The following is a 27,886-nucleotide window of genomic DNA, read 5'->3' as shown; positions in this document are numbered from 1 at the left end:
TGATCCTCTCCCCTCTGCCGAGATGCCCTTTTCCTGTGGGACTTTTGTATAGCCCACTCAGTACACCTCGTAGCGTCATACCTCCTGGGGGAGCGGAAGGAGCTGGCGGACCGCCTCAGCAGGTCGTACCACATGCATGAATGGTTGATGATTGCAAGACATCCGGTCTCAATCTTTCAGAAGTGGGGATTTCCCAAACGGACCTCTTTGCCACCAGGGACAACAGTCAGTGTCCACAGTTTTGCTCTTTCCAGAACCACAGTCCGGACTCAGTCGCAGATGCCTTCGCGATCCCTAAGTATACCTTTCCACTGCTCCCGTTCATCCACAGAGTTCTCCTCAAAGTTTGCAGAGACAAGGTGGTGATGATTCTCATCGCACCAGCTTGGCCCTGCCAACATTAGTTTACGACTTTGCTGGAGCTGTCAGTAGCTGACTCGATTGCCCTGCACCTGCACCAGGAACTCATCACGCAGGACTGAGGGCGCCTGCTCCACCCGAACCTGCAGTCTCTGCATCTCATGATGGGAAACTCTGTGGTTGAGTGCGATGGAGAGCCAGTGCTCTCTTCAGGTGCGACAAATTCTCCTCAGCAGTAGGAAACCTTCAACTAGGGTGGCATACCTCGCTAAGTTGAAGAGGTTCTCCTGCTGGTGTGAACCAAAGCATATACAGCCACTTCAGGCCTCCGTTCCAGTTATCCTGGAACACTTGCTGCACCTTAAACCTCAATTAGAGTCCATCTGGCTGCCATTTTGGCATTCCAGTCGGGGGAGTTGGGACATTCTGTGTTTTCCAACCCCATGGTAGCCTAGTTTCTCAAGGGGTTGGAGAGGGTGTTTCCCTACTCACCCTCCAGTCTCTCCCTGGAACCTTAACCTGGTCCTAACCAAGCTCATGTGACCCCCCTTTCAAGCCCCTAGCCTCTTACTCTTTCACTCACCTCTCCTGGAAGATGGCGTTTTTGGTGGCCATTATGTCCGCAAAGAGGGTGTCCGAGTTGAGGGTTCTCACCTCGGAGCTCCTTTATATGTTTTTTTATAAGGACAAAGTGCACACCTTAAATTCCTCCCTAAAGTAGTCTCACAATTTCATATGGGACAGGACATTTGTTTGCCAGTGTTCTTTCCCAGACCACACACGGACCTGAGTCACCGTAGTGTGTATACTCTGAATGTCCGTAGGGCCCTGGCGTTCTATCTGGAGCAAACTAGACCTTTCCGCAAGTCAACACAGCTGTTCATCGTCATTGCGGAGAGAATGAAAGGACTCCCTGTCTTGGCACAGTGGATATTGTCATAGATTGTATCTGCACATGTTATGAGCTCGCCAAGGTGTCGTCCCCGGCGATTATGGCTCACTGGACTAGGGCTCAAGCATCCTCAGCAGCTTTCCTGGCTCAGGTTCTACTCCAGGAGATTCGTAAAGCAGCCACCTGGTCGTTGGTGCACATATTGACAGCCCACTACAGTCCATCAACAGGCCAGAGAGGACACAGCGGTCGGCAGGGCTGTGCTTCAATCAATTGTTCCATGACTCCCACCCTCCTCCTGTGGTAAGCTTGTGAGTCACCTAATGTGTAATGGATGTGAACAATCACTCGAAGAAAAAAAACAGTTACCCCTTTTTGTGACTGTTGTTCTTAGAGATGTGGTGTTCATGTCCATTACACTTTCCACCCTGCTTCCCCTCTGTTGGAGTCTCCGGCAAGAAGGAACCAAAGGGGGGTCAGGTAGGGAGCGGTATATATGCACCAGCATGAGGCTCCACTCTGGCAGGGCATCCCTGCTGCCCCGATGGGAGCCGCTAAGGGGAAAAGTTTCTGATGTCAGTGCACACACACCTAATGTGTAATGGACATTAACAACACATCTTGAAGAACAACAGTTATGAAAAAGTAGGTAACCGATTTCTTAAGTGCTTGTACATAAATGTTAGAAGTCTAAATAATAAGATGGGTGAACTAGAGTGCCTCATGATAAAGGAGGATATTGATATAATAGGCTTCACAGAAACCTGGTGGACTGAGGACAATCAATGGGCACAATCATTCCGGGGTACAACGTATATCGGAAGGACAGAACAGATCATGCAGGGGGAGAGTGGCACTATATATGAAAGAAAATGTAGAATCAAATGAAGTAAAAATCTTGAGTGAATCTACATGTTCCATAGAATCTCTGTGGATAGTAATTTCATGCTCTAATAAGAACATAACATTAGGGATCTATTATCGATCACCTGACCAGGACAGTGATAGTGACAATGAAATGCTAAGGGAAATTAGAGAGGCTATCAAAATTAAGAACTCAATAATAGTGAGGGATTTCAGTTATCTCCATACTGACTGGGAACATGTCACCTCAGGATGAAATGCAGAGACAAAATTTCTCGATACTTCAAATGACTGCTGCTTGGAGCAGGTGGTACAGGAATCCACAAGGGGAGAGGTAACTCTCGATTTAGTCCTGAGCGGAGTGCAGGAGCTGGTCCAAGAGGTAACTATAACAGGACTGCTTGGAAATAGTGACCATAATATAATAACATTTAACATCCCTGTGGTGAGAAGAACATCTCCACGGCCCAACACTGTGGCAATTTCAAAAAGGGGAACTATGCAAATGTGAGGAGGTTAGTTAAACAGAAATTAAAAAGTACAGTGACTAAAGTGAAATCCCTGAAAGCTACATGAATGTTTTTCAAAGACACCATAATAGAGGCCCAACTTAAGTGTATACCCCAAATTAAAAAAAACACAGTAAAAGAACTAAAGAGCCACCGTGGCTTAACAACCATGTAAAAGAAGCAGTGAGAGATGATAAGGCATCTTTTAAAAAGTGGAAGTCAGTCCTAGTGAGGTAAATAGAAAGGAGCATAAACACTGCCAAATTAAGTGTAAAAATGTAGTAAGAAAAGCCAAAGAGGTGTTTGAAGAACGGGTAGCCAAAAACTCCAAAGGTAATAGCAAAATGTTTAAGTACATCAGAAGCACGAAGCCTGCTAAACAACCAGTGGGGCCCCTGGATGATCAAAATACAAAAGGAGCTCTTAAAGACGATAAAGTCATTGTGGAGAAACTAAATGGATTCTTTGCTTCAGTCTTCACGGCTGAGGCTGTTAGGGAGATTCCCAAACCTGAGCCAGCTTTTGTAGGTGACAAATCTGAGGAACTGTCACAGATGGAGGTGCTGTGTCACTAGAGGAGGTTTTGGAATTAATTGATAAACTCAACATTAACAAGTCATCGGGACCGGATGGCGTTCACCCAAGAGTTCTGAAAGAACTCAAATGTGAAGTTGCGGAACTATTAACTATGGTTTGTAATCTATCCTTTAAATCAGCTTGGTACCCAATGACTGGAAGATAGCTAGTGTAATGCCAGTATTTAAAAAGGGCTCTAGAGGTGATCCTGGCAATTAAAGACCGATAAATCTAACGTCTATATCGGGCAAATTAGTCGAAACAATAGTAAAGAATAAAATTGTCAGACACACAGAAGAACATAAAGTGTTGGGCAAAAGTCAGCATGGTTTCTGTAAAGGGAAATCGTGTCTTACTAATCTCTTAGAGTTCTTTGGAGGGGTCAGCAAACATGTACAAAGGGGATCCAGTGGACATAGTGTACTTAGATTTCCAGAAAGCCTTTAACAAGGTCCCTCACCAAAGGCTCTTATGTAAATAAAAGGGAAGGTCCTTTCATGGATTGAGAACTGGTTTAAAGACGGGGAACAAAAGGTAGGAATAAATGGTAAATTCTCAGAATGGAGAGGGGTAACTAATGGTGTTCCCCAAGGGTCAGTCCTAGGACCAATCTTATTCAACTTATTCATAAATGATTTGGAGAAAGGGGTAAACAGTGAGGTGACAAAGTTTGCAGATGATACTAAACTACTTAAGATAGTTAAGACCAAAGCAGACTGCGAAGAACTTCAAAAAGATCTCACAAAACTAAGTGCTTGGGCAACAAAATGGCAAATGAAATTTAATGTGGCTAAATGCAAAGTAATGCATACAGGAAAAATATAACCCCAACTATACATACTGTGATAAAGTTCCTCCTCTACCTTGGTGGGTCCTGCGCTTATTGGCAGATTTTGCTAACCTCAGAGATCTTCCTCTGTTGGATCAGGAGTTGGGAGGTTTTGGGGAGATCCCAGGCCCGCTTTCTACCCTGGGTTCCAGCCCAGGGTCCTGTGGACTGCAGCTGTCTAGAGTGCCTTCTGAAACAGCTACACGACAGCTACAATGCCCTGGGCTACTTCCTTATGGCCTCCTCCCAAAACCTTCTTTGTCCTCACCACAGAACCTTCCTCCTGATGTCTGTTAACGCTTGTACTCCTCAGTCCTCCAGCAGCACGTCCTCTCACTCCCAGCTCCTTACACACATACCACTAACTGGAGTGAGAGCCTGTTTATACCAGGTGTCCTGATTAGTCTTAATTCTAGTAACTTCCCAATTGGCTACAGATGTCCTAATTAGCCTGCCTGCCTTAATTAGTTCTAGAAAGTTCCTGAGTGTTCTGGAATAGTCCCTGTTATCTTACCCAGGGAAAGGGGACCTGCTTAATCTGAAGCTAATGTATCTATCTTTGACCACTCTCTTGTAGCCATCTGGCCTGACCTTGTTACAATACAATGTGATGGAGGGTAATTTAACTACAGTGAATCAGGAAAAAGATCTTGGAGTCATTGTGGATAGTTCTCTGAAGACATCCACGCAGTGTGCAGCGGCGGTCAAAAAAGCAAACAGGATGTTAGGAATCATTAAAAAGGGGATAGAGAATAAGACGGAGAGTATCTTATTGCTCTTCTATAAATCCACGGTATACCCACATCTTGAATACTGCGTACAGATGTGGTCTCCTCATCCCAAAAAAGATATACTGGCAAATAAAATGAATAGGGTTTTGGAATGGATCCCATGTGAGGACAGATTAAGAGGCTAGGACTTTTCAGCTTGGAAAAAAGGATGCTAAGGGTGGATATGATAGAGGTATATAAAATCATGAGTGATGTGGGAAAAGTTATTTACTTATTCCCATAATACAAGAACGAGGGGCCACCAAATGAAATTAATGGGCAGCAGGTTTAAAACAAATAAAAGGAAGTTCTACACACAGCACACAGTCAACTTGTGGAACTCCTTGCATGAGGAGGTTGTGAAGGTTAGAACTATAACAGGGTTTAAAAGAGAACTGGATAAATTCATGGAGGTTAAGTCCATTAATGGCTATTAGCCAGGATGGGTAAGGAATGGTCTTCCTAGCCTCTGTTTGTCAGAAGGTGGAGATGGATGGGAGGAGAGAGATCGCTTGATCATTGCCTGTTAGGTTCACTCCCTCTGGGGCACTTGGCATTGGCCTCTGTCGGTAGACAGGATACTGGGCTAGATGAACCTTTGGTCTGACCCAGTATGGCCATTCTTATGTTATGTTCTAAGATGTTCTCTAGGCAATCTCATGCAGAATCGCCTCCCTCCCAGGTATCTCAGGGAAGGGAAACACTTCTGGTATGTTTCAGTGGCTCATCTTCCTGGCTCCGCTGTTGTGCTATTCTTTAGTCTCATCAGCCTATGGTTGTGGCTCTATCAAACAGTGTAGAGCATCAATTAGCAATTCTATGTAGGGAAAGCCAGAGAGCAAGAGGCAGCTACAGGAAATGTCCCAGCAGGGCAGAGCCAGAAAACCAAATGCCTGCAGCAAAATGGCAAATTCTATGGTACCTTGGGGGAACAATTAGGTATTCTGTGGTCATGGAATGGTGGAGTCCACAGGGCTTTGATTAAGAAGTTGGAGGCAGTTCACATTTTTGAAAGCCATTGTTGTAAGTTGTCTACAGATTCAGGGTTTGTCTAGATAGACATCTAGACAAGCCCACAGGCAGGCAACACTGCATTCATTTTGTTCATGTTTTCAACAACAATGAAAGCTGGAAACTTTGTTTCCATGAAAACTGGAGCACACTTCTGTGGCAAAGAGATAAATTAAGTGGCAGATACCACAGCCACAGAGCTGCAGATTACATGGCCTCTGCTTGAGTCATAACTTAAAAAAAAAAAGCCTTCAAGCAATGAAGGAATCTTGACAAGAGGCTTGGTCAGTTAGTTATTCTTTGTTGAGAACATCCTATTAATCCCACTTAATATGAGTGAAAAGGAATTTTGCAGTCTTGCCATCATTATAGTATGCAGATGAAAATTGAGGTAATTACTTCCATCAAAACTAGGCTGACAGATCCTGCTGTGGTCCACATCTCTCAGTCCAAGATCTAATGTCGGCTCCAGGTAGCCCAGGTAGTTCAGACCATTTGGTATATTAGGACTGTTCAACAGTTTCCATCCGATGCCTTCCAGTGGTATTTATACTATACCAATTGAGACAGTTAGCACAATATATGCATTCTTGAAGTACGCTCTGAAACATCAACCATGATGACATAGCATCTGTGATGTAGTTTATATCCATGCTATTAATGTTTTTAGTACACAAAACACCCATCATTTTACAGTAGTCTGTTCTGGGGCAGACCCCCATGAAGTTAATATATCTTACTTTTGTCCAAACTGTGAACTCAATGACAGAAAAGCAGAATAACGTCCCAACAATTTGAAGGACATAAAATTTGAAGAATTGTTTTGTACTTATAAGGGACTAAAGAAGAGAAAGTACTATAGATTACTCTCCCATGTCTTTGTGAAGTTTGTAAGAAGATGGATGGTTCAGGTTATTGCTTCAAAATTAAGAGCTTGACATTTGTTGTTTAGTGTTTACAGTGTAAAGAACTGTGAAAACAAACTAGATAATTCTGCAGGTACATGCCTCATACAAAACTACATAACTAGTTTAAAATCCAAAAATTAAAATCTAGCAAGCGGTAAGTGCAGATGTTTTTCCTACAACATGTGAGTGTTATTACTTCAAACAGTACAAATGCTAGCTATGTCCTCAAGGAGATATACAGATTTACAGCTAAGTAGTCCGGAGCAACTATTCTTTCTGAAATGAAATATTGGAACTGTGTTAAAAACCTACTCCAGACTACTCAAAGTAATGTAATAGTCCTAAATCTGAAATAATTTCTGAAAATACGTACTGTATGTGCATGTACAGTATTTTCTGAAATTTTATCACAGAAAGCAGTACTAATAGAGTGCAGTTTGGCTGGATGATAGAGGAAGTATCTTAAATAGCACCTCTAATACTGTATATTTTAAATGTTAACATTAAATTATAGGTCTTATGGCCAAACAAAGAATATTATGTGACTTGCAACTCTCATTAGATGCTGGTGAATACCTGTTTCTATGTAGGATGTTACTGTCTTTGAATTATCTTTTGAATTGTGTGGGGAAAAAATAAAAACAAAACAAAAACTCCTGAAATTAAACCCTCTCTCATACTTCTAGCTCTAACTCAGAGGGAAGACGGGAATAACATCACCCTTTTCTGTAGGTGTACTTGCTCCTTCAAATGAAGAAAAGTACACAAAATTTGCTGCTCAATTCAAAGCTTTTAAGGTAGTTAAACTTCTTATCAATGAATAAAAGTAGGACAATTGCACTCAGTTAAAATGGCATTCTTATTAATTAGGTGAGGTAAAAGGTATGATTTTAATTATTGGGCAGTGTTTAAGTAGCAAAATATTTTGCCATTTAAAATGTAGAGTTTGCAAAAGAATTGGACTTAGTGGGAGGAAACTATACAAACTATACACAGTTTGCTACGATGTGGATTTGATTTAAATTACTAGTCAGGAAGACTCGATTTAATCATAGATTTCTACATAAAAGTGCATTCTTGTTGGTTGTTACTAACCTAAAGATCCTGCATGGTCAGACATGTTCCTTTCATAATCTTCAACGCAGCTTCCTGCTGAGAAGCACACGTCTCATGATGTTGTTTCATTTGGGCAACCAGGCCTCACACTTCTTTGTTTCACTGTTTGCGTTTTGCACTCATGCCTGTCTTGCCTACACATAGAGGAACTTCATTAAAATATTCCCAAACTGGGTCTCTTTTACAGCCTGCTGCCATTATAGGTTTTCCCTTGTAGTGAGAGAATGATATGGTGGATTTCAAATCAACGAAGGTTATACTCAGAAAGATCTGAAGGCTTCTGGAATATGCTGGTCAACTCACTCACTCATGCCCGTCACCCCAGTCGGGGTATGGGCCGCCAACCACATCTCCAGAGTCCTCTATCCTGGGCCAAACACTTTCATTTTTGCTTCTCCTGCCTGTCCCTCCCTTCTCACATTTATCTCCAGACTTCTTCTCCTTGTCCAGATCTATTCTGCCCTCAACAATCTTCTATTCATTAAACTTTTTGAAACTTAGCACTTTTACAGAGAGGTAAGGGATTGACTCTATGTACACAAATTTGCAGCGGGACAGTAGGGTTGAGGTCTGTTGTTTCTCACCTCTATATATTATTTATTTACTTATTTGTTTATTTTAAAACATTTTTGCTCTGAACAAGCATGTTGTCTCCAGAGCCACAACTCCACAGTGAGAACTGCAAAACTAAGCATCTCTGTTGGTACCTTCTAGACTGAGCACTGAGTCCCATTGCGTAGACAGAAAGATTAACCTAAATAATCTGTAAAGAAGCCCCTGGAACCCCATAAGACTGGGTCCCTAATCCATGAACTATTTACAAAACTTTTCTTAAACTCTAAACTGAATATATTGTCTCATACATAGAATTAGAATTATAATTCCTATTCCATGGTGAGATATTTTTGAGCTATAATGTATCTTAATTAAACTATCTTTAGAACAACGGGGAACCATGGCCAATGGGAGCTTCGGGAGAGGTACCCACAGGCGAGGGAAGTGCATGGAGCCCTGCATGCCCCCTCCCCTCCCAGAGGCCCCAGGGACATGGTGCTGGCTGCTTCAAGGAGTGGTGCAGGGCCAGAGCAGGCAGGGAACCTGCTTGAGTCCCACTGCATGCCCTTGTCACCCTGATGCCGCTCAAGCTAAGCGACGCTGGGCCGGAGCCCACACCCTATACCCTCCTGCACCCCAACCCCCTGCCCTGAGCTCCCTTGTACAACCCACACCCCTCCTGTACCCCAACCCCTGGCTCTGAGCCCCTTCCTGCACACCACACCCCTTCCCACACCCCACACTCCCTACTGCCCTGCAAACCCTTCCCCAGCCCTACATTCAAGGCCCTGCATGTAATTTCCCCACCCAGATGTGGCCCTCAGGCCAAAAAGTTTGTGTACCCCTGATTTAGAACAAACATTTTTCAGGGATGGTATAGAAGATAATCATAGAATATCAGGGTTGGAAGGGACCGCAGGAGGTATCTAGTCCAACCCCCTGCTCAAAGCAGGACCAATTCCCAACTAAATCATCCCAGCCAGGGCTTTGTCAAGCCTGACCTTAAAAACCTCTAAGGATGGAGTTTCCACCACCTCCCTATTTAACCCATTCCAGTGCTTCACCGCCCTCCTAGTGAAAAAGTTTTTCCTAATATCCAACCTAAACCTCCCCCATTGCAACTTGAGACCAATACTCCTTGTTCTGTCATGTGCTGTCACTGAGAACAGTCTAGATCCATCCTCTTTGGAACCCCTTTTCAGGTAGTTGAAAGCAGCTATCAAATCCCCCCTCATTCTTCTCTTCTGTAGACTAAACAATCCCAGTTCCCTCAGCCTCTCCTCATAAGTAATGTGCTCCAGCCCCCTAATCATTTTTTTTTTTTTTGCCCTCCGCTGAACTCTTTCCAATTTTTCCACATCCTTCTTGTAGTGTGTGGCCCAAAACTGGACACAGTACTCCAGATGAGGCCTCACCAATGTTGAATAGAGAGGAATGATCACGTCCCTCTGTTTGCTGGCAATGCCCCTTCTTATACAGCCCAAAATGCTGTTAGCCTTCATGGCAACAAGGGCACACTGTTGACTCATATCCAGCTTCTCATCCACTGTAACCCCTAGGTCCATTTCTGCAGAACTGCTTCCTAGCCATTCGGTCCCTAGTGTGTAGCAGTGAATGGAATTCTTCCGTCCTAAGTGCAGGACTCTGCACTTGTCCTTATTGAATCTCAACAGGTTTCATTTGGCCCAGTCCTCTTAATTTGTCTAGGTCCCTCTGTATCCTATCCCTACCCTCCAGCGTATCTACCACTCCTTCCGGTTTAGAGTCATCTGCAAACTTGCTGAGGGTGCAGTCCACGCTATCCTACAGATCATTAATGAAGATATTGAATAAAACTGGCTGCAGAACCAACCCTTGGGGTACTCCACTTGAAACCAGCTGCCAACTAGACAATGAGCCATTGATCGCTACCCGTTGACCTTGACGATCTAGCCAGCTTTCTATCCACCTTATAGTCCATTCATCCAGCCCATACTACTTTAACTTGCTGGCAAGAATACTGTGGGAGACCATATCAAATGCTTTGCTGAAGTCAAGGAATAACACATCCACTGCTTTCCCCTCATCCACAGAGCCAGTTATCTCCTCATAGAAGGCAATTAGGTTAGTCAGGCGTGACTTGCCCTTGGTGAATCCATGTGGACTGTTCCTGATCACTTTCCTCTCCTCTAAGTGCTTCAGAATTGATTCCTTGAGGACCTACTCCATGATTTTTCCAGGGTCTGAGGCAGGGTTGGATTAACTTTTTGTAGGCCTGGCACTAAACACATTTGTGGGCCCCCATTGGGGAAATAAGGCATGGGATGGTGGGCGGTTCACAGAGTGAGGGGCCAGTTGGGGGCAATGAGGCACAGTGGGAGTGGTCCCACTCAGCCCAGCACAAAGGCACAGTTTACAAACCCAAAACTGCTATATGCACACTGCCCCCACAGCCCTCTGCTACCAGCGTGCCCTTTCCACACTGTCCCCCTCCCCAGTGCCCTGCCCTTATGCCAGCACCTCCTCACCCAGAGACTTCCCCCACAGATCCCTATGCCCAGCACCCCCTGCCTAGAGAGCCCTCCCGCTGACCTCGCACCACAATTGCACAGCACCCTGCCCAGCTCCCCCATCCACAGATCTCCTTCTGTCCAGCACCCCCTTCACAATCCCACCATCACAGCTGTACAGTGTATCATATTCCTGAGGGAATTCTGCATCAAATTCTGTGCATAATATTTTAAAATTCTGAATTTTTTTTATAATAAATAAATGTGGAAGTTCCACCACGGCAGTGAGGAGCACAGGCCACTGGCTGCACGGAGGTGGGAGAATACCCTGCAGCCTCCCCTGCCTCGCTGGATCAGGGACTTGGCAGTGAGACTGAACCTGACCCTGCTACAGAAACACCCTGGGACCCTGCCCCTTTTGCTCCAGGCATAGACTCATAGACTCTAGGACTGGAAGGGACCTTGAAAGGTCATCGAGTCCAGTCCCCTGCCCTCATGGCAGGACCAAATACTGTCCTGCATGTGGACAAGGAGGCTCAGCCCGACAGCAGGATGCAAGTGCAGAGGGACTTAGTGTGGGGGTATCCAGATGGGGGTAAGAGGGTTCTGCGGGGGCAGTCTGGGTGCAGGCAGCTCAGTGGGGGATCTGGATGCACAGGGAGGTGCCAGGTGCAGGGGCAATGGGAGTCTGCAGGGTGGACCAAGTGGTTGGAGCTCAGCAGCAGGGGGGGAGTCTGAGTGCAGGGGAGGTGGGGTTGTTGTACTTAAAGTGCTGCACAGGATCTTTTCAGGGGGAATAAGGCAAATGCACGTATTACCAATGAATGTGGCATCAATCAACACTGTTTCATATGCATATGATCTATATTACACTCATGCACTCACATACACACACACACACAAACACACTGTCCTGTTGTTGTTACCAACTAGTTGCTCCCCTTAACTTCACTGGCCAGGTGAGTTAGATAGGGGAGGGGTGGAGCTGGGTTTCTGCCGATCCGGATTGATGCGCCGATATTGATAAGACGAGATCCAGGGTCCTCTGCAAGACGCCTCACATTTATAGCAGCTTCCCTGCTGGGCGTTTAGAAGAGTGAAGTTCTGGAACAGCCTTCCAAGGGGAGTAGTGGGGGCAAAAGACATATCTGGCTTTAAGATTAAGCTTGATAAGTTTATGGAAGGGATGGTATGACAGGAGAGCCTAATTTTGGCAATTGATCTTTGATTGCCAGCAGGTAAGTATGCCCAGTGGTTGGTGATGGGATGTTGATGGGATAGGATCTGAGTTACTGCAGAGAATTCTTTCCTGGGTGCTGGCTAGTGAGTCTTGCCCACATGCTCAGGGTTTAGCTGATAGCCATATTTGGGGTCGGGAAGGAATTTTCCTCCAGGGCAGATTGGCAGAGGCCCTGGAGGTTTTTCGCCTTCCCCTGCAGCGTGGGGCATGGGTCACTTGCTGGTGGATTCTCTGCAGCTTGAGGTCTCTTCAAACCACAATTTGAAGACTTCAATAACTCAGGCATAGGTTAGGGGTTTGTTATAGAAGTGGATGGGTAGGGCTCTGTGGCCTGCTTTGTGAAGTGGGTCGGACTAGATGATCACATTGGTCCCTTCTGACCCTAGAATCTATATCTATCTATATCTATATCTATATCCGTGGTTTGCTGCTCCAGGCCAATGGGGGCTATGAGAAACTGCAGTCAGCACATCCCTCATCCTTCAGCCCCTCCATTGGCCCGGAGCAATGAACTGCAGCCAGTGGGAGCTGCGATAGGCCGAACCTGCGGACGTGGCAGGTAAACAAACCGGCCCGGCCCTCCAGGGGGCTTACCCTGGTGGGCCATGTGCCAAACGTTGCAGATCCCTGCCCTATCCCCTTCTCTTTCCCATCCCATCCCCCTTCCCCACCACTCCATCTCCTCCTCATCCCACCCCCTTCGTTCCCCACTGCCTCTGTGCCTCTGCCCTGCCTGCCCCACCACGGGCACTCGCTGTTGTACAAGATTAAGGATGGCTCCCAGCTCATGGAAGGGAGCTCAACCAGCAATAGGACCCAGAAAGTGGTGTCCAACTGCAAAGTCCCAGGAACTGAGCAGCACCTTCTTTTTTCAGCCTGGCTGTGCAGCTCTGCAGTCAGAGTAGGTCTGCTTGTTCCACCTCCCCCACCCCCACCCCCACCCCCCAAGGCCCCACTACACCTCTTTTCTGCCTCCTCTCCCAAGGTGAGCATGCTGGGGCTGCTCTCCTGCTGGCAAACAGCTGATTGAAACTGCTGATCGGTGGCAGGGAGAGGGAGGGCCGAACGGAGTAAGCTTTGAATGGAGGCAGGGGGTTGGCTACCCTACTGCAGCAGGAGCCTCAGTGCCAGGAGCACCTCAATAAGGATTCTTTAAAATACAGCCAGCTGTCCTGGTCTCCTTTCCCCCTTATTTTAGTCTCCCAGGGGATCCTGCCCATCAGTTCCCTGAGGGAGTCAGTCTGCTTTTCTGAAGCGCAGGGTCCGTATTCTGCTGCTCTCCTTTCTTCCTTGTGTCAGGATCCTGAACCCGACCATCTCATGATCACTGCTGCCCAGGTTCCCATCCACTTTTGCTTCCCCTACTAATTCTTCCCTGTTTGTGAGCAGCAGGTCAAGAAGAGCTCTGCCCCAGTTGCTTCCTCCAGCACCTGCACAAGGAAATTGTCCCCTACACTTTCCAAAAACTCCCTGGATTGTCTGTGCACTGCTGTATTGCTCTCCCAGCAGATACCAGGGTGACTGAAATCTCCCATGAGACCAAGGGCCTGCAATCTAGTAACTTCTGCTAGTTGCTGGAAGAAAGCCTTGTCCACCTCATCCCCCTGTTCTAGTGGTCTATAGCAGACTCCCACCACGACATCACCCTTGTTGCTCACACTTCTAAACTTAATGCAGAGACTCTCAGGTTTTTCTGCAGTTTCATACCAGAGCTCTGAGCAGTCATACTGCTCTCTTACATACAGTGCAGCTCCCCCACCTTTTCTGCCCTGCCTGTCCTTCCTGAACAGTTTGTATCCATCCATGACAGTGTTCCAGTCATGTGAGTTATCCCACCAAGTCTCTGTTATTCCAGTCACATCATAGTTCCTTGACTGTGCCAGGACTTCCAGTTCTCCCTGCTTGTTTCCCGTGCTTCTTGCATTTGTGTATAGGCACTTAAGATAACTCGATGATTGTCCCGCTTTTTCGGTCCGAGACAGAAGTCCTCCCTTCTTGCACTCCCCTGCTCGTGCTTGCTCCCGGTATCCCATTTCCCCACTTACCTCAGGGCTTTGGTCTCCTTCCCCCTGTGAACCTAGTTTAAAGCCCTCCTCACTAGGTTAGCCAGCCTGCTTGCTAAGATGCTCTTCCCTCTCTTCGTTAGGTGGAGCCCGTCTCTGCCTAGCACTCCTCTTTCTTGGAACACCATCCCATGGTTGAAGAATCCAAAGCCTTCTCTCTGACACCACCTGCATAGCTATTTAGTTGACTTCCACAATTCAACGGTGTCTACCCAGGCCTTTTCTCTTCACAGGGAGGATGGACAAGAACCACCACTTGCACCTCAAATTCCTTTATCCTTCTCCCCAGAGCCATGTAGTCTGCAGTGATCTGCTCAAGGTCATTCTTGGCAGTATCATTGGTGCCCACGTGGAGAAGCAGGAAGGGGTAGCGATTCGAGGGCTTGATGAGTCTCGGCAGTCTCTCCGTCACGTCATGAATCCTAGCTCCTGGCTAGCAGCAGACCTCTCGGTTTTCTGAGTTGGGGCGGCAGGTAGAGGACTCAGTCTCCCTGAGGAGGGAGTCCCCGACCACCACCGCCCGCCTCCTTCTCTTGGGAGCAGTGGTCGTGGAACTCCCATCCCTAGGACAGTGCATCTTGTGCCTTCCAGTCGGTGGAGTCTCCTTCTGCTCCCTTCCCTCAGATGTATCATCTAGTCCACTCTCCGCATTAGTACCTGTGGAGATAACATGAAAACTGTTTCTCATCTCTGTCTCCATTGCTGGTATATGGGCGCTCCTCTTTCTTCTTCTGGAGGTCACATGCTGCCAAATTCATCTTGTCTCAGTGCAAGGGACTGGACTAGATGACCTATTGAGGTCCCTTCCAGTCCTACATTTCTATGATTCATAGGTGCATAAAAGACACCAGTTCCTCTTTTTAGCAATGTACAGGAGTAGCTACTTGAAGAGGGAAGTAGAGGGTTTAATTTCCCTTTGGTTGCCATAAAGTTGACTGCTATCTATCTTTTAAAAATAAGGGAGAAGTTGTAGTCTCCCAAAATCTTTTCTCGTGGATTCCCAGAGTCACACATGCAGACCTGGTGGCAGTAATTTGATTCTCTGTAGCTTTATTTCTTAAATTTCAGAACTATAGCCAAAATGTCCAAAAATAGGATATTAAAGTTAGGCTTTGAGTTTATATGAAACTTCCTCAATAAAATGTTCAAATGTGCTGAGCACCAAGCAGCTCCCACTGAAGTCAGGGTTGCCAGTCCTCCCAGTTTCTCCAGGAGTCTCCATCTCCCAGAGGCTGTTGAAGCCAATCTTGGAGATTTTAGGCTGCTAAAAGTTCGACTGCACAGAGAGGCTAAGGCAGGCTCCTTGCCTGCCCTGGCCCCACGCTGCTTCCGGAAGCAGCCAGCATGTTCCTGCTCCTTTGCGGCCCGAGGGTGTGGGGGCAGGAGGACTCCGCAGCTCCCACTGGCTGGGAACTGTGGCCAATGGGAGCTGCGGCGTGGGGACAGGGCCACTGTGCAGAGACCACCGCCCCTCCCCCTCCCTCCCCTCTGGGGACGCAGGGACATGCAGGCCACTTCCAGGGGCAGCCCAGGGCCAGGGCAGGCAGAAAGTCTGCCTTAGTCCCACTGTGCCAACAACTGGGAGCTGCCCGAGGTAAGCACCACCCAGACAGAACCCACAACCCTCACCCCCTCTTGCACCCCAACCCCCTGCCCTCGGCTCAGCCTGGAGCCCTCTACCACCCTCCGAACCCCTCGGCCCAGCCCACACCCCAACCCCTTGCCCCAGCCTGGTGAAAGCAAATGAGGGTGGAGGAGAGTGAGCGACAGAGGGAGGGGTGATGAAGTCAGTGGGGCGGGGCCTCAAAGATGGGGGCAGGGCAGGGGGCAGGACAAGGGTGTTTGAGTTTGTGTGATTAGACAGTTGGCAACCCTAAGCTGCAGGCTGTTCAGCATTTTGAAAATAAGATTGATGACTTGGCTCCTTTATTTCAAAAACTGCCTTTTAGTAAATTACTCTCAACCTTTTTTTAAGCATTGGTTCTGCATTAATTAACTTTGGCTGCTTCTCTCCTTTTGTGGGCTGTATAAATTACAAAACATATATGAATTCTATCTCCCTGTCTTATTTTTCATTGTTTTTGTTTACAGTCGACTCCTTTGCATCTAGCAGCAGGCTACAACAGAGTTCGAATAGTCCAGCTTTTGCTTCAGCATGGTGCTGATGTTCATGCAAAGGACAAGGGGTATGTATATCAATTTTTAATTCATTCTCTGGTTTCACTAGTTAGTTATGGTTTTAAGAATTATTTTTATCATTGTTCTGTTGTATGTTGTAATTCTGTCTGTATCTGAAAATGAGTTCATCTAAAATTGGAGATGAGAATCGGATCACAGTTGTTTCCAGAATCAAAATTTGTTTTTGTGGTAAATAATCTTTTGTAAAAGGTGAGGTTTGAAGTGGGATGATCTACTCCTTAGTTATGTGGATCTTTTATTTTGTGGATTCTTCCTTCATTAAATAAGTGCATATTAAAATCTATATTGTTTGGTTCATTATGGGTCTGCTGTGTTATTGGAAATTCTGTGCACAGTTTTCAGTGTTCATGGACTTCTGGTATTATTTTGGGAATAAAAAAATTAATGCAAGGTATTACAGACAAGTCATATTCAGTTACACTTTTCTGCGACCTGATTATCTTGTCAGGTGTATATATGGCAGCTCCATGAGATTTGCACGTGCACAGCTGATGAGATAAACAAGCACTTAGTTTCACAGCTGTTATCAGCATATGAAGAGAAGAGAGCAGAGCTGTTTTTTCTAAAGTGAATTAACATATTTCATAGATTACTCAAACTAGTTAAGTCCAAAGCTGACTGCAAAGAGTAACAAAGGGATCTCAAAAAACTGGGTGAGTGGGCAAGAAGAATAGCAGATGAAATTCATGTTGATAAGTGCAAAGTAATGCACAGTAGAAAACAAAATCCCAACTCTCTCTCTATATATACAATATGATGGGATCTAAATTAGCTGTTACCACTGAAGAAAGAAATCTTGGAGTCAGTCTGGATAGTTCTCTTAAAACATCTGTACAATGTGCAGCATCCGTCAAAAAAGCTAACAAAATGTTAGGAACAATTGGGAAAGGGATAGAAAATAAGAAAAGAAAACATCATATTGTCTTTCTTTAAATCCATGGTTCACCCACACCTTGAATATTGCGTGCAGTTTTCATTACTCCTTGTCAAATGAGATTTGGAAAAAGAGAGTTGGAAAAAGTACTGAGAAGGGCAACAAAAATGACTGAGGGTATGGAAAAGCTTCTGTATAAGGGGAGATTAAGAAACCTGTGCCCTCTTCAGCTTAGAAAAGATGACTGAGTCCTATGATAGAGGTCTGTAATATCACTAATGGTGTGGAGAAAATGAATAGGGAAGTGTTAACTTACACCTTCATGCAGCACAAGAACTAGCAGTCACCTAATGAAATTAATAGGCAACAGATTTAAAACAAACAAATGGAAGTACTGCTTCATACAACACACAGTCAATCTTTGGAACTTGTTGCCAGGGGTGTTGTAAAGGCCAATGATATAAAAAGTTCAAAAAAAAATTATAAAAATTCGTGACAGGTAGGTCCATCAATGTCTATTAGCCAAGATGATCGGGTGCAATCCTATGCTTTAGGTGTCCCTAAACCTCTGCCTGCTAGAAGCTAGAACTGGACGACGGGGATGTATCACTTGATCATTACCCTGGTCTGTTCATTCCATCTGACACTGGCCACTGTCAGGAGACAGGATATTGGGCTAGATGGGCCATTGTTTTGATCCAGTATGGCCATTCTTATGTTTTTATATGGTAAGTGTGGTAGTTATATAAAATTCTGTGGTGAAGGGGAAGTGGAGGTGGCACATGATTTTTGTTCTCTTGGTATGTTGAATCTGTAGATTTATTTCCAGAGTGGTTCTAAATGATGATCTGATGGGATTTTTTTTATTTGTAGTCCAGATCAGCACCTTATTGTTGTAGATGCTGTATATATACTTAGTAATAGTCACTCCTGATCCCAAAAAGCTTACTTTTATATTTATAGACTTTAGAAAACAAAAGGAGCTGTCAGGCCATCTTGTCCGTCTGTCTGCCAACATGGGAAGTTCTTTGTTAATTATCTAATGTTATCTGCAGTGTGAAATGAGAACTTGAGCTCCCAGGTCTCTTAAATGAAAAGCTCAGTTTATTTTGGGTATGTCTATACTACATTTAAAACCTATGGCAGCAAGTCTCAAACTTTGGGTCTACAGACTCAGGCTGACACTACAGTGCTAAGAACAGCAGAGTAGACGTGTCAGAGGGGTAGCCGTGTTAGTCTGGATCTGTAAAAGCAGCAAAGAGTCCTGTGGCACCTTATAGACTAACAGACGTTTTGGAGCATGAGCTTTCGTGGGTGAATACCCACTTCGTCAGATGCATGTAGTGGAAATTTCCAGGGGCAGGTATATATATGCAGGCAAGCTGGAGATAATGAGGTTAGTTCAGTCAGGGAGGATGAGGCCTTGTTCTAGCAGTTGAGGTGTGAAAACCAAGGGAGGAGAAACTAGTTTTGTAGTTGGCAAGCCATTCACAGTCTTTGTTTAATCCTGAGCTGATGGTGTCAAATTTGCAGATGAACTGAAGCTCAGCAGTTTCTCTTAGAAGTCTGGTCCTGAAGTTTTTTTTGCTGCAGGATGGCCACCTTAAGGTCTGCTATAGTGTGGCCAGGTTTTTGTATATTGTCATTCCTAATACCTGATTTGTGTCCGTTTATCCTCTTCCGTAGCGATTGTCCATTTTGGCCGATGTACATAGCAGAGGGCATTGCTGGCATATGATGGCATATATTACATTGGTGGACGTGCAGGTGAATGAACCGGTGATGGTATGGCTGATCTGGTTAGGTCCTGTGATGGTGTCGCTGGTGTAGATATGTGGGCAGAGTTGGCATCGAGGTTTGTTGCATGGATTGGTTCCTGAGGTAGAGTTACTATGGTGTGGTGTGCAGTTACTGGTGAGAATGTGTTTTGGGTTGGCAGGTTGCCTGTGGGCGAGGACTGGCCTGCCACCTAAGGCCTGTGAAAGTGTGGGATCATTGTCCAGGATGGGTTGTAGATCCCTGATGATGCGTTGGAGGGGTCTTAGCTGGGGACTGTATGTGATGGCCAGTGGAGTCCTGTTGGTTTCTTTCTTGGGTTTGTCTTGCAGTAGGAGGCTTCTGGGTACGCATCTGGCTCTGTTGATCTGTTTCCTTATTTCCTCGTGCATGTATTGTAGTTTTGAGAATGCTTGGTGGAGATTTTGTAGGTGTTGGTCTCTGTCTGAGGGGTTAGAGCAGATGCGATTGTACCTCAGTGCTTGGCTGTAGACAATGGATCGTGTGATGTGCCCGGGATGGAAGCTGGAGGCATGAAGGTAGGCATAGCGGTCGGTAGGTTTTCGGTATAGGATGGTGTTGATGTGACCATCACTTATTTGCACCGTGGTGTCCAGGAAGTGGACCTCCCATGTAGATTGGTCCAGGCTGAGGTTGATGGTGGGGTGGAAGCTGTTGAAATCGTGGTGGAATTTTTCCAGAGTCTCCTTCCCATGGGTCCAGATGATGAAGATTTCATCAATGTAGCTTAGGTAGAGAAGGGGCGTGAGTGGACAAGAACTGAGGAAGCGTTGTTTGAGGTCGGCCATAAAAATATTGGCATATTGTGGGGCCACGCGGGTGCCCATAGCGGTGCCACTGATCTGGAGATATATATTGTCATCAAATTTGAAATAGTTGTGCGTGAGGATAAAGGCACAGAGCTCAGCAGCCAGTTGTGCTGTGGCATCATCAGGGATACTGTTCCTGACAGCTTGTATTCCATCTATGTGTGGGATGTCTGTGTAGAGAGCCTCTACATCCATGGTGGCTAGGATAGTGTTTTCTGGAAGGTCACCAATGCACTATACTTTCCTCAGGAAATCAGTGGTGTCACAGAGATATCTGGGAGTGCTGATGGCATAGAGTCTGAGTAGAGAGTCCACATATCCAGACAGTCCTTCAGTGAGAGTGCCAATGCCCAAGATGATGGGGTGTCCAGGATTTCCAGGTTTGTGGATCTTGGGTAGTAGATAGAATAACCCTGGTCAGGGCTCTAAGGGTATGTTGATTTGTTCTGGTGTTAGTGTAGGGAGTGTCCTGAGTAGATGTTGCAGTTTCTTAGTGTATTCCTCAGTGGGATTTGAGGGAAGTGGCCTGTAGAATTTGGTGTTGGAGAGTTGTCTGGCGGCCTCCTTTTGGTAGTCAGACCTGTTCATGATGAGAACAACACCTCCTTTATCAGCCTCTTTGATGATAATGTCAGGGTGGTTTCTGAGGCTGTGGATGGCATTGCGTTCTGCACGACTTAGGTTATGAGGCAAGCGATGTTGTTTTTCCACAATTTCTGCCTGTGCACGTCGGTGGAAGCATTCTATGTAGAGGTCCAGACTGTCATTTCGAACCTCAGGAGGAGTGCATGTGGAGTTCTTCTTCTTGTGCTGTTGGTGAGAGGGTACCTGTGTATCAGTGCGCTGTTCAGTGTTGTCCTGAAAGTATTCTTTGAGTCGGAGACGGCGAAAGTAGGCTTCCAGATCGCCGCAGAACTGTATCATGTTGGTGGGGGTGGCAGGGCAGAAAGAGTCCCCGAGATAGGACAGACTTTTCTTCTGGGCTGAGCGTGTAGTTGGATAGATTGACGATATTGCTGGGTGGGTTGAGGGTACCACGGTTGTGGCCCCATGAGGCAGGTAGGAGTTTAGATAGCTTACAGTCCTTTTTCCTTTGTAGAGAGGTGAAGTGAGTAATGTAGATCTCCTGTCTTATTCTAGTGAAGTTCGTTTGTATGGAAGTTTGATTATTAATGAGAGTCTCCAGGTTGGAGAGCTCTTTTTTGATGTTTTCCTGTTTGCTGTATAGGATGCTGATCAGGTGGTTCCTCAGTTTCTTTGATAGAGTATGGCATAATCTCTCACTGTGGTCTGTGTAGTATGTAGATAGCTGATTTTTTACCTTTAGTCCATTTGGTATGATGTCCATCCGTTTGCTTTTGGAAAGGAAGATGATATCTATCTGTATTTGTGCAAGTTTCTTCATGAGGTTGATGGATAAACGGACACAAATCAGACATTAGGAATGGCAATATACAAAAACCTGTAGGAGAACACTTCAACCTCCCTGGCCACACTATAGCAGACCTTAAGGTGGCCATCCTGCAGCAAAAAAACTTCAGGACCAGACTTCAAAGAGAAACTGCTGAGCTTCAGTTCATCTGCAAATTTGACACCATCAGCTCAGGATTAAACAAAGACTGTGAATGGCTTGCCAACTACAGAACCAGTTTCTCCTCCCTTGGTTTTCACACCTCAACTGCTAGAACAGGGCCTCATCCTCCCTGATTGAACTGACCTCGTTATCTCTAGCTTGCCTGCATATATATACCTGCCCCTGGAAATTTCCACTCCATGCATCTGACGAAGTGGGTATTCACCCACGAAAGCTCATGCTCCAAAACGTCTGTTAATCTATAAGGTGCCACAGGATCCCTTGCTGCTTTTAGAGTAGACATTGCAGCACGGGCTGGATCTTGGGCTCTGTATTCCATCCTGGGCTTCAGGAGCCCAAGCCTCAACTTCTGTGCTGCTTCTTTTAGCACCCTAGTGCAAGCCCATAGACCTTGTCTCTGAAACTTGCTGCCATGTGTTTTAAAACTCAGTGTAGACATATGCAAAGTGTCTCTACTAGTTTATTGGAACATTTGGAGATTGATTTGTAGCACTTTCATCTGTATATTTGCTTCTATTTTCTGTCAGAGAAGTTATGAAACTAACTATAGAGCATTTTATAAAGCAGGAGTTCTCAAGATGGGGGTCAGGACACCTCAGTGGGTCACGAGGTTATTACATGTGGGGTCGCGAGCTGTCAGCCTCCACCCCAAACTCCGCTTTGCCTCCAGCATTTGTAATGGTATTAAATATATTAAAAAAGTGTTTTATAAGGGGGCCCTCACTCAGAGGCTTGCTATGTGAAAGAGGTCACCAGTACAAAAGTTTGAGAACCAGTGGTGTAAAGTTTCAAAATGAATAATGTTTATGGTGAATATTCTCTATACTTTTTTTTTAAATAGTATTACACCATTCTAAACACTAATCAACTGAGAGAGAATTTCAGGATAAACAGACTTATGAACAATAGTCTGAGATTAGAATTATCTATTTGAAAAACGTATTCTAGGTGCAAGCTAGGTGGCTTGAGAGTTGGTATCAGTAACTTAGGGTTGTATACATTACAGGTATATGTTGCATTTATTCCCAAAACTACTATTATAAACATAGGAAATTCAGAGTCAAGTTTGAGTTTAAAGTAATCTAAACACGTTAAGATATGGCAGGGCACCCAAACAATGATAACTTTGCCCTTTAGTGACACCATGTGATTATGATTGACATATTTTAGTGTTTGTGCACCTAGATTAGATTGAACTGATTTTTATGGACACTTTTCTAAATGGATGCTGTCTCCGATAGTTCTCAACGAGGACTCAGGCCAAGGGTTCTCCTAGTTAAGATGCCCATTTTCAAAATGCTCATTGTGTCCCAATTAGAATTAAGTCAAGCTGGCCCTAGGGAAGATAAGAGAGAAAATATGCAGTCAGAAGGGGCTAATAGGGACACTGAAGAAGAGCAGGTGAATGGAGACAGGAGCCCTCTTTACTAAGGGCACCTGGTGGTCTCAGTCCTACTGAGAACACTAGAAGATGGCAGCTATTTTGAAAGATTGCAATTTTTTGTGGAATTCTCTGATGTGGAAACTTATATTCTTCAGCCTCTATTTCTCAACTTTCAATTATAAAAAAAATAGCAATGGAAAATAACTGAATTCTAAAAACATTTCTTCAAAAGTAGCTTATGTTCAAGAGTTCATTGATCTTTAACTACCTGGGAAGTTTGAAGGGTATGCATTGTTCCTCTGTTAAGATAAGTAGGGATAGTGAATGCTATATTTATTAAATAACCTAATTCAAATTAATTTAAATCCCTAAATTAATGATTTTACTTGTACATTTTCAGAATATTTATTTGACATTCAGAATAAGTGCTGTAATTTTGGAGAGGGTTTATTTCATACATAACAAACAGGTTGATCTTCTGCTTTAAGTACAATACTCAACCATATCTGTGGAGCCACAAATGCCATACAAATGTTTGGTCCATCTAACCCAGTATCCTGTCTTCTGACAGTGGCCTATGCCAGGTGCCCCAGCGCGAATGAACCGAACAGGTGATCCTCAAGTGTTCCATCCCCTGTCTCCCATTCCCAGCTTCTGGCAAACAAAGGTTAGGGACACCATCCCTGCTCATCCTGGTTAATAGTCGTTGATGGACCTATCCTCCATCAATTTATCTAGTTCTTTTTTGAACCCTGTTATAGTCTTGGCTTCACAACATCTTCTGGCAAAGAGTTTCACAGGTTGACTGTGTGTTGTGTGAAGAAATACTTCCTTTTATTTGTTTTAAACCTACTGCCTATTCATTTCATTTGGTGACCCCTAGTTCTTGTGTTATGAGAAAGTTTCCCGTTTTGATTTACCTGCACAAACAATTCAGTTTGTTTTATTGCTTGTCACTTTTGCCCTGATTTTCAAATGTATGGATTTCTCATTATATATGACCTTTGCTTATGATTAGACCGGGAGGCAGCAACCTTTCAGAAGTAGTGTGCCCAGTCTTCATTTATTCACTCTAATTTAAGGTTGCATGTGCCAGTAATACATTTTAACCTTTTTAGAAGGTCTCTTTGTATATGTCTATAATATATAACTAAACTACTGTTGTATGTAAAGTAAATAAGGTTTTCAAAATGTTTAAGAAGCTTCATTTAAAATTAAATTAAAATGCAGAGTCCCCCAGACCGGTGGCCAGGACCGGGCAGTATGAGTGCCACTGAAAATCAGCTCGTATGTCGCCTTTGGCACGTGTGCCATAGATTGCCTACCCCTGGATTAGACCCATGTCATTTGCTTTACCACTTCCTTTTCAAAGTGCAGATTTATGACATTACTGTACAGAAATTCAATAGCCCTCAAATAGGTGTGAAATTTCTACAAGTATATATGTTTAAGTGTTTAACTTACTTCAGAAAAATGCAGCAGTCAGCTTATCCCATAGTCTGGAGTAGCTAGATCAGTCCGCTGCCTATAATAATTGTACATTTTCATGATACACCTAGCAGCCAGTTAACCTTATGTGGGGACTTCTCCCTTATCATACCATTTAAAATAACTGTGATTGTACGTAGACCAGAGTACTTGCCTTCACCAAGATTAAAATGTAATGTAGCTTTTTTCCCCTTTCTGGCTGCAAGAAAGATAATTCTGAATGCAATGAGTGCTATTTCTTAACAATAATGTATGGTAGATTAAACACCTATGTTACATTGCTCAAAAATGTTTTTAATGCTATTCTTAACCAATGCATTATTTTGGAAATACATGTAAATATATTTGGTTAAGATTCCATTTGATTTTGAAATCTGTTAATTTTACAGCATAAAAATAGTTCAAAAATCTTTGAAAATGCTTCCTAGAGATGTAATTTTATTTTGTTTTATTTAATCTAGTGGACTTGTACCTCTTCATAATGCATGTTCATATGGACATTTTGAAGTCACAGAATTGTTACTTAAGGTAGGTGGAGAAATGGAAGAATACGTAAGCATTGCAATATTGCAAAATTATGGAGAGAGATGGTTACTTTATACAGTAGTTAAGGCTGTAGCCTTATTTCTGTTTAAAAAAAAAATCCTGATTTTCAAACCAGTAATAAATTATTTCAATGGTGTGGGGCTTTGGGGCATTAGACATACACCTGTACCACTGAATTAAGTATGTGTTGTTCCTCATAATCTCTGTGGCCAAGCTTTAGAATTTAATTAACTAGAATTTTTTTGAAACAAAGATGTCTTATTAAAAATTAAGTTCATTACAAATTTCAGATTTTGGTAGATGAAGATAAATCAATAATTTTTCATTTCATTTGAAAATAACTTAATGAGTGTTTAAAGTTATTAAAATGAAAATTTTGTGATCTTTGTCATGGTTATTTTTTTTTTTTTTTACTAACATAAACATTTCTTTCCCACTCCTAGCATGGAGCCTGTGTTAATGCTATGGATCTCTGGCAGTTTACCCCCTTACATGAAGCTGCTTCCAAGAATCGTGTAGAAGTCTGCTCTTTATTGCTTAGTCATGGTGCAGATCCAACACTGGTCAACTGCCATGGCAAGAGTGCTGTCGATATGGCTCCAACACCTGAGCTAAGAGAGAGACTGACTTGTATGTGAAACAATTATCAACTGTGAAATATTTATTGATATAAACTGACTCACCTTTCAGCCCAGTTCCTTGTTAGTAATGGGAAAATGCAAAACAACAGGATATAGAGGTCTCCGTTTCTCACTTCTAAACTTGTAGAGATCTATACATGTTCTCCTTCATGAAACTGCCTTTATTCATAGCATTTAAGGCCAGAAGGGACTGTTAGATCTTCTCTGACCTCCTGCACAACACAGCCCAGGAATTTCATTTAGTTACCCCTGTAGTAATCCCTATAACCAGAGGCGGATTAAGGTTTCCTTGGGCCAGAGCAAGTGGAAGGGGGGGGCCTCCCCACCCCTTCTGCCTGTGGCCCCACCTCACCTCTTTCTTCCCCCTCCCTGGGTCCCCTCCCCGTGTTCCACCCAAGGGTCCCCCCATTCTTATCCACCACTGCAGCCCTGCAACCCCTTTCCCTCCTTTCTCCACCTGCCCCCCTGCAGCCCCAAGACCAGAGAAGCTCTGTCCCCGCACCGTGGCCCTGGGGTGCAGCAGGGAGTGAGAGCTCCTCCAGTCTCAGGGCTGCAGCGGGGGTCTGGGTGACAGGGGTCAGGGCACAAGGTTTCTCCCCGCTCACCCTCTCCCCAGTGCTACTGCCAGAGAGCAAGGTTCTGCTGTGAACATAAGAATGGCTGTACTGGATCAGACCACAGGTCCATCCAGCCCAGTGTTCTGTCTACTGACAGTGGCCAATGCCAGGTGCCCCAGAGGGAGTGAACCTAACAGGTAATGATCAAGTGATCTCTCTCCTGCCATCCATCACCACCCTTTGACAAACAGAGGCTAGGGACACCATTCCTCACCCAGCCTGGCTAATAGCCATTAATGGACTTAACCTCCATGAATTTATCCAGTTCTCTTTTAAACCCTGTTATAGTCCAGCCTTCACAATCTCCTCAGGCAAGGAGTTCCACAAGTTGACTGTGCGCTTTGTGAAGAAGAACTTCCTTTTATTTGTTTTAAACCTGCTGCCCATTAATTTCATTTGGTGACCCCTAGTTCTTGTATTATGGGAATAAGTAAATAACTTTTCCCTACTCACTTTCTCCACACCACTCATGATTTTATATACCTCTATCATATCCACCCTTAGCCTCTTCTTTTCCAGGCTGAAAAGTCCTAGCCTCTTTAATCCCTCCTCATATGGGACCCATTCCAAACCCCTAATCATTTTAGTTGCTCTTCTTTGAACTTTTTACTAATGCCAGTATATCTTTTTTGAAATGAGGAGACTGCATCTTAACGCAGTATTCGAGATGCGGGTGTACCATGGATTTATATAAGGGCAATAAGATATTCTCCGTCTTATTTTCTATCACCGTTTTAATGATTCCTAACATCCTGTTTGCTTTTGTGACCACCACTGCACACTGCGTGGACATCTTCAGAGAACTATCCACGATGACTCCAAGATCTCTTTCCTGATTAGTTGTAGCTAAATTAGCCCCCGTCATATTGTATATTGTATAGTTGGGGTTATTTTTTCCAGTGTGCATTACTTTACATTTATCCACGTTACTTTTCATTTGCCATTTTGTTGCCCGGTGACTTAGTTTTTGAGATCTTTTTGCAGTTCTTTACAGTCTGCTTTGGTCTTAACTATCTTAAGCAGTTTAGTATCATCTGCAAACTTTGTCACCTCACTCTTTACCCCTTTCTCCAGGTCATTTATGAATAAGTTGAATAGGATTGGTCCTAGGACTGACACTTGGAGAACACCACTAGTTACCCCTTCCATTCTGAGAATTTACCATTTCTTCCTACGCTTTGTTCCCTGTGTTTTAACCAATCGTCAATCCATGAAAAGACCTTCCCTTTTATCTCATGACAATTTAATTTACGTAAGAGCCTTTGGTGAGGGACCTTGTCAAAGGCTTTCTGGAAATCTGAGTGTACTATATCCGCTGGATCCCCCTTGTCCACATGCTTGTTGACCCCTTCAAAGAACTCTAACAGATTAGTAAGACATGATTTCCCTTTACAGAAACCATGTTGACTTTTGCCACGTTTGACTTGGGAGCGGGTTGTGGGGAAGGGGAGGAGGAGGAGGAAGGCCTCCTCTGTGTCGTGGCTTCTGCTTGGGGTGGGAAGGCTTCCCATGGCTTCTGCTGGAGACAAGGTTGCCGCTGGGTGGTGTTTTCCCTGTCCCACAGCTTCTGATGAGAATGGGTTCGGGACAAGGCCACAGGAAGGAAGGGGGAACTTTCCCTGTCCCATGGCTTCTGCCAAGGCTGCAGATGTTGGGGGGGATTCCCCCGCCTGCCCAGCACTGCTGCCATGGTATGAAGTTGAGACGTGCAGCTTTTCCCACCCTGCCAGCCTGGCAGTCGGAGCTCCAGGTTTC

At 44.6% G+C, this 27,886-nt stretch overlaps 1 protein-coding gene across 1 annotated transcript in view; it reads left to right on the top strand.

The window, feature by feature from the left end:
• TNKS (tankyrase) overlaps window positions 1-27,886 on the top strand; it is a 302,779-nt gene that overhangs the window by 143,060 nt on the left and 131,833 nt on the right. The window contains exons 6-8 of the mRNA XM_050948206.1: window positions 16,274-16,368; window positions 24,789-24,855; window positions 25,317-25,503. Coding sequence (XP_050804163.1) covers window positions 16,274-16,368; window positions 24,789-24,855; window positions 25,317-25,503 — 349 coding nt within the window. The remainder of the gene's footprint in view (window positions 1-16,273; window positions 16,369-24,788; window positions 24,856-25,316; window positions 25,504-27,886) is intronic.

Source organism: Gopherus flavomarginatus, chromosome 3 (assembly GCF_025201925.1).
Source record: "Gopherus flavomarginatus isolate rGopFla2 chromosome 3, rGopFla2.mat.asm, whole genome shotgun sequence".
Lineage (NCBI taxonomy): Eukaryota > Metazoa > Chordata > Testudines > Testudinidae > Gopherus > Gopherus flavomarginatus.
This window is presented reverse-complemented; position numbering and strand designations above follow the sequence as displayed.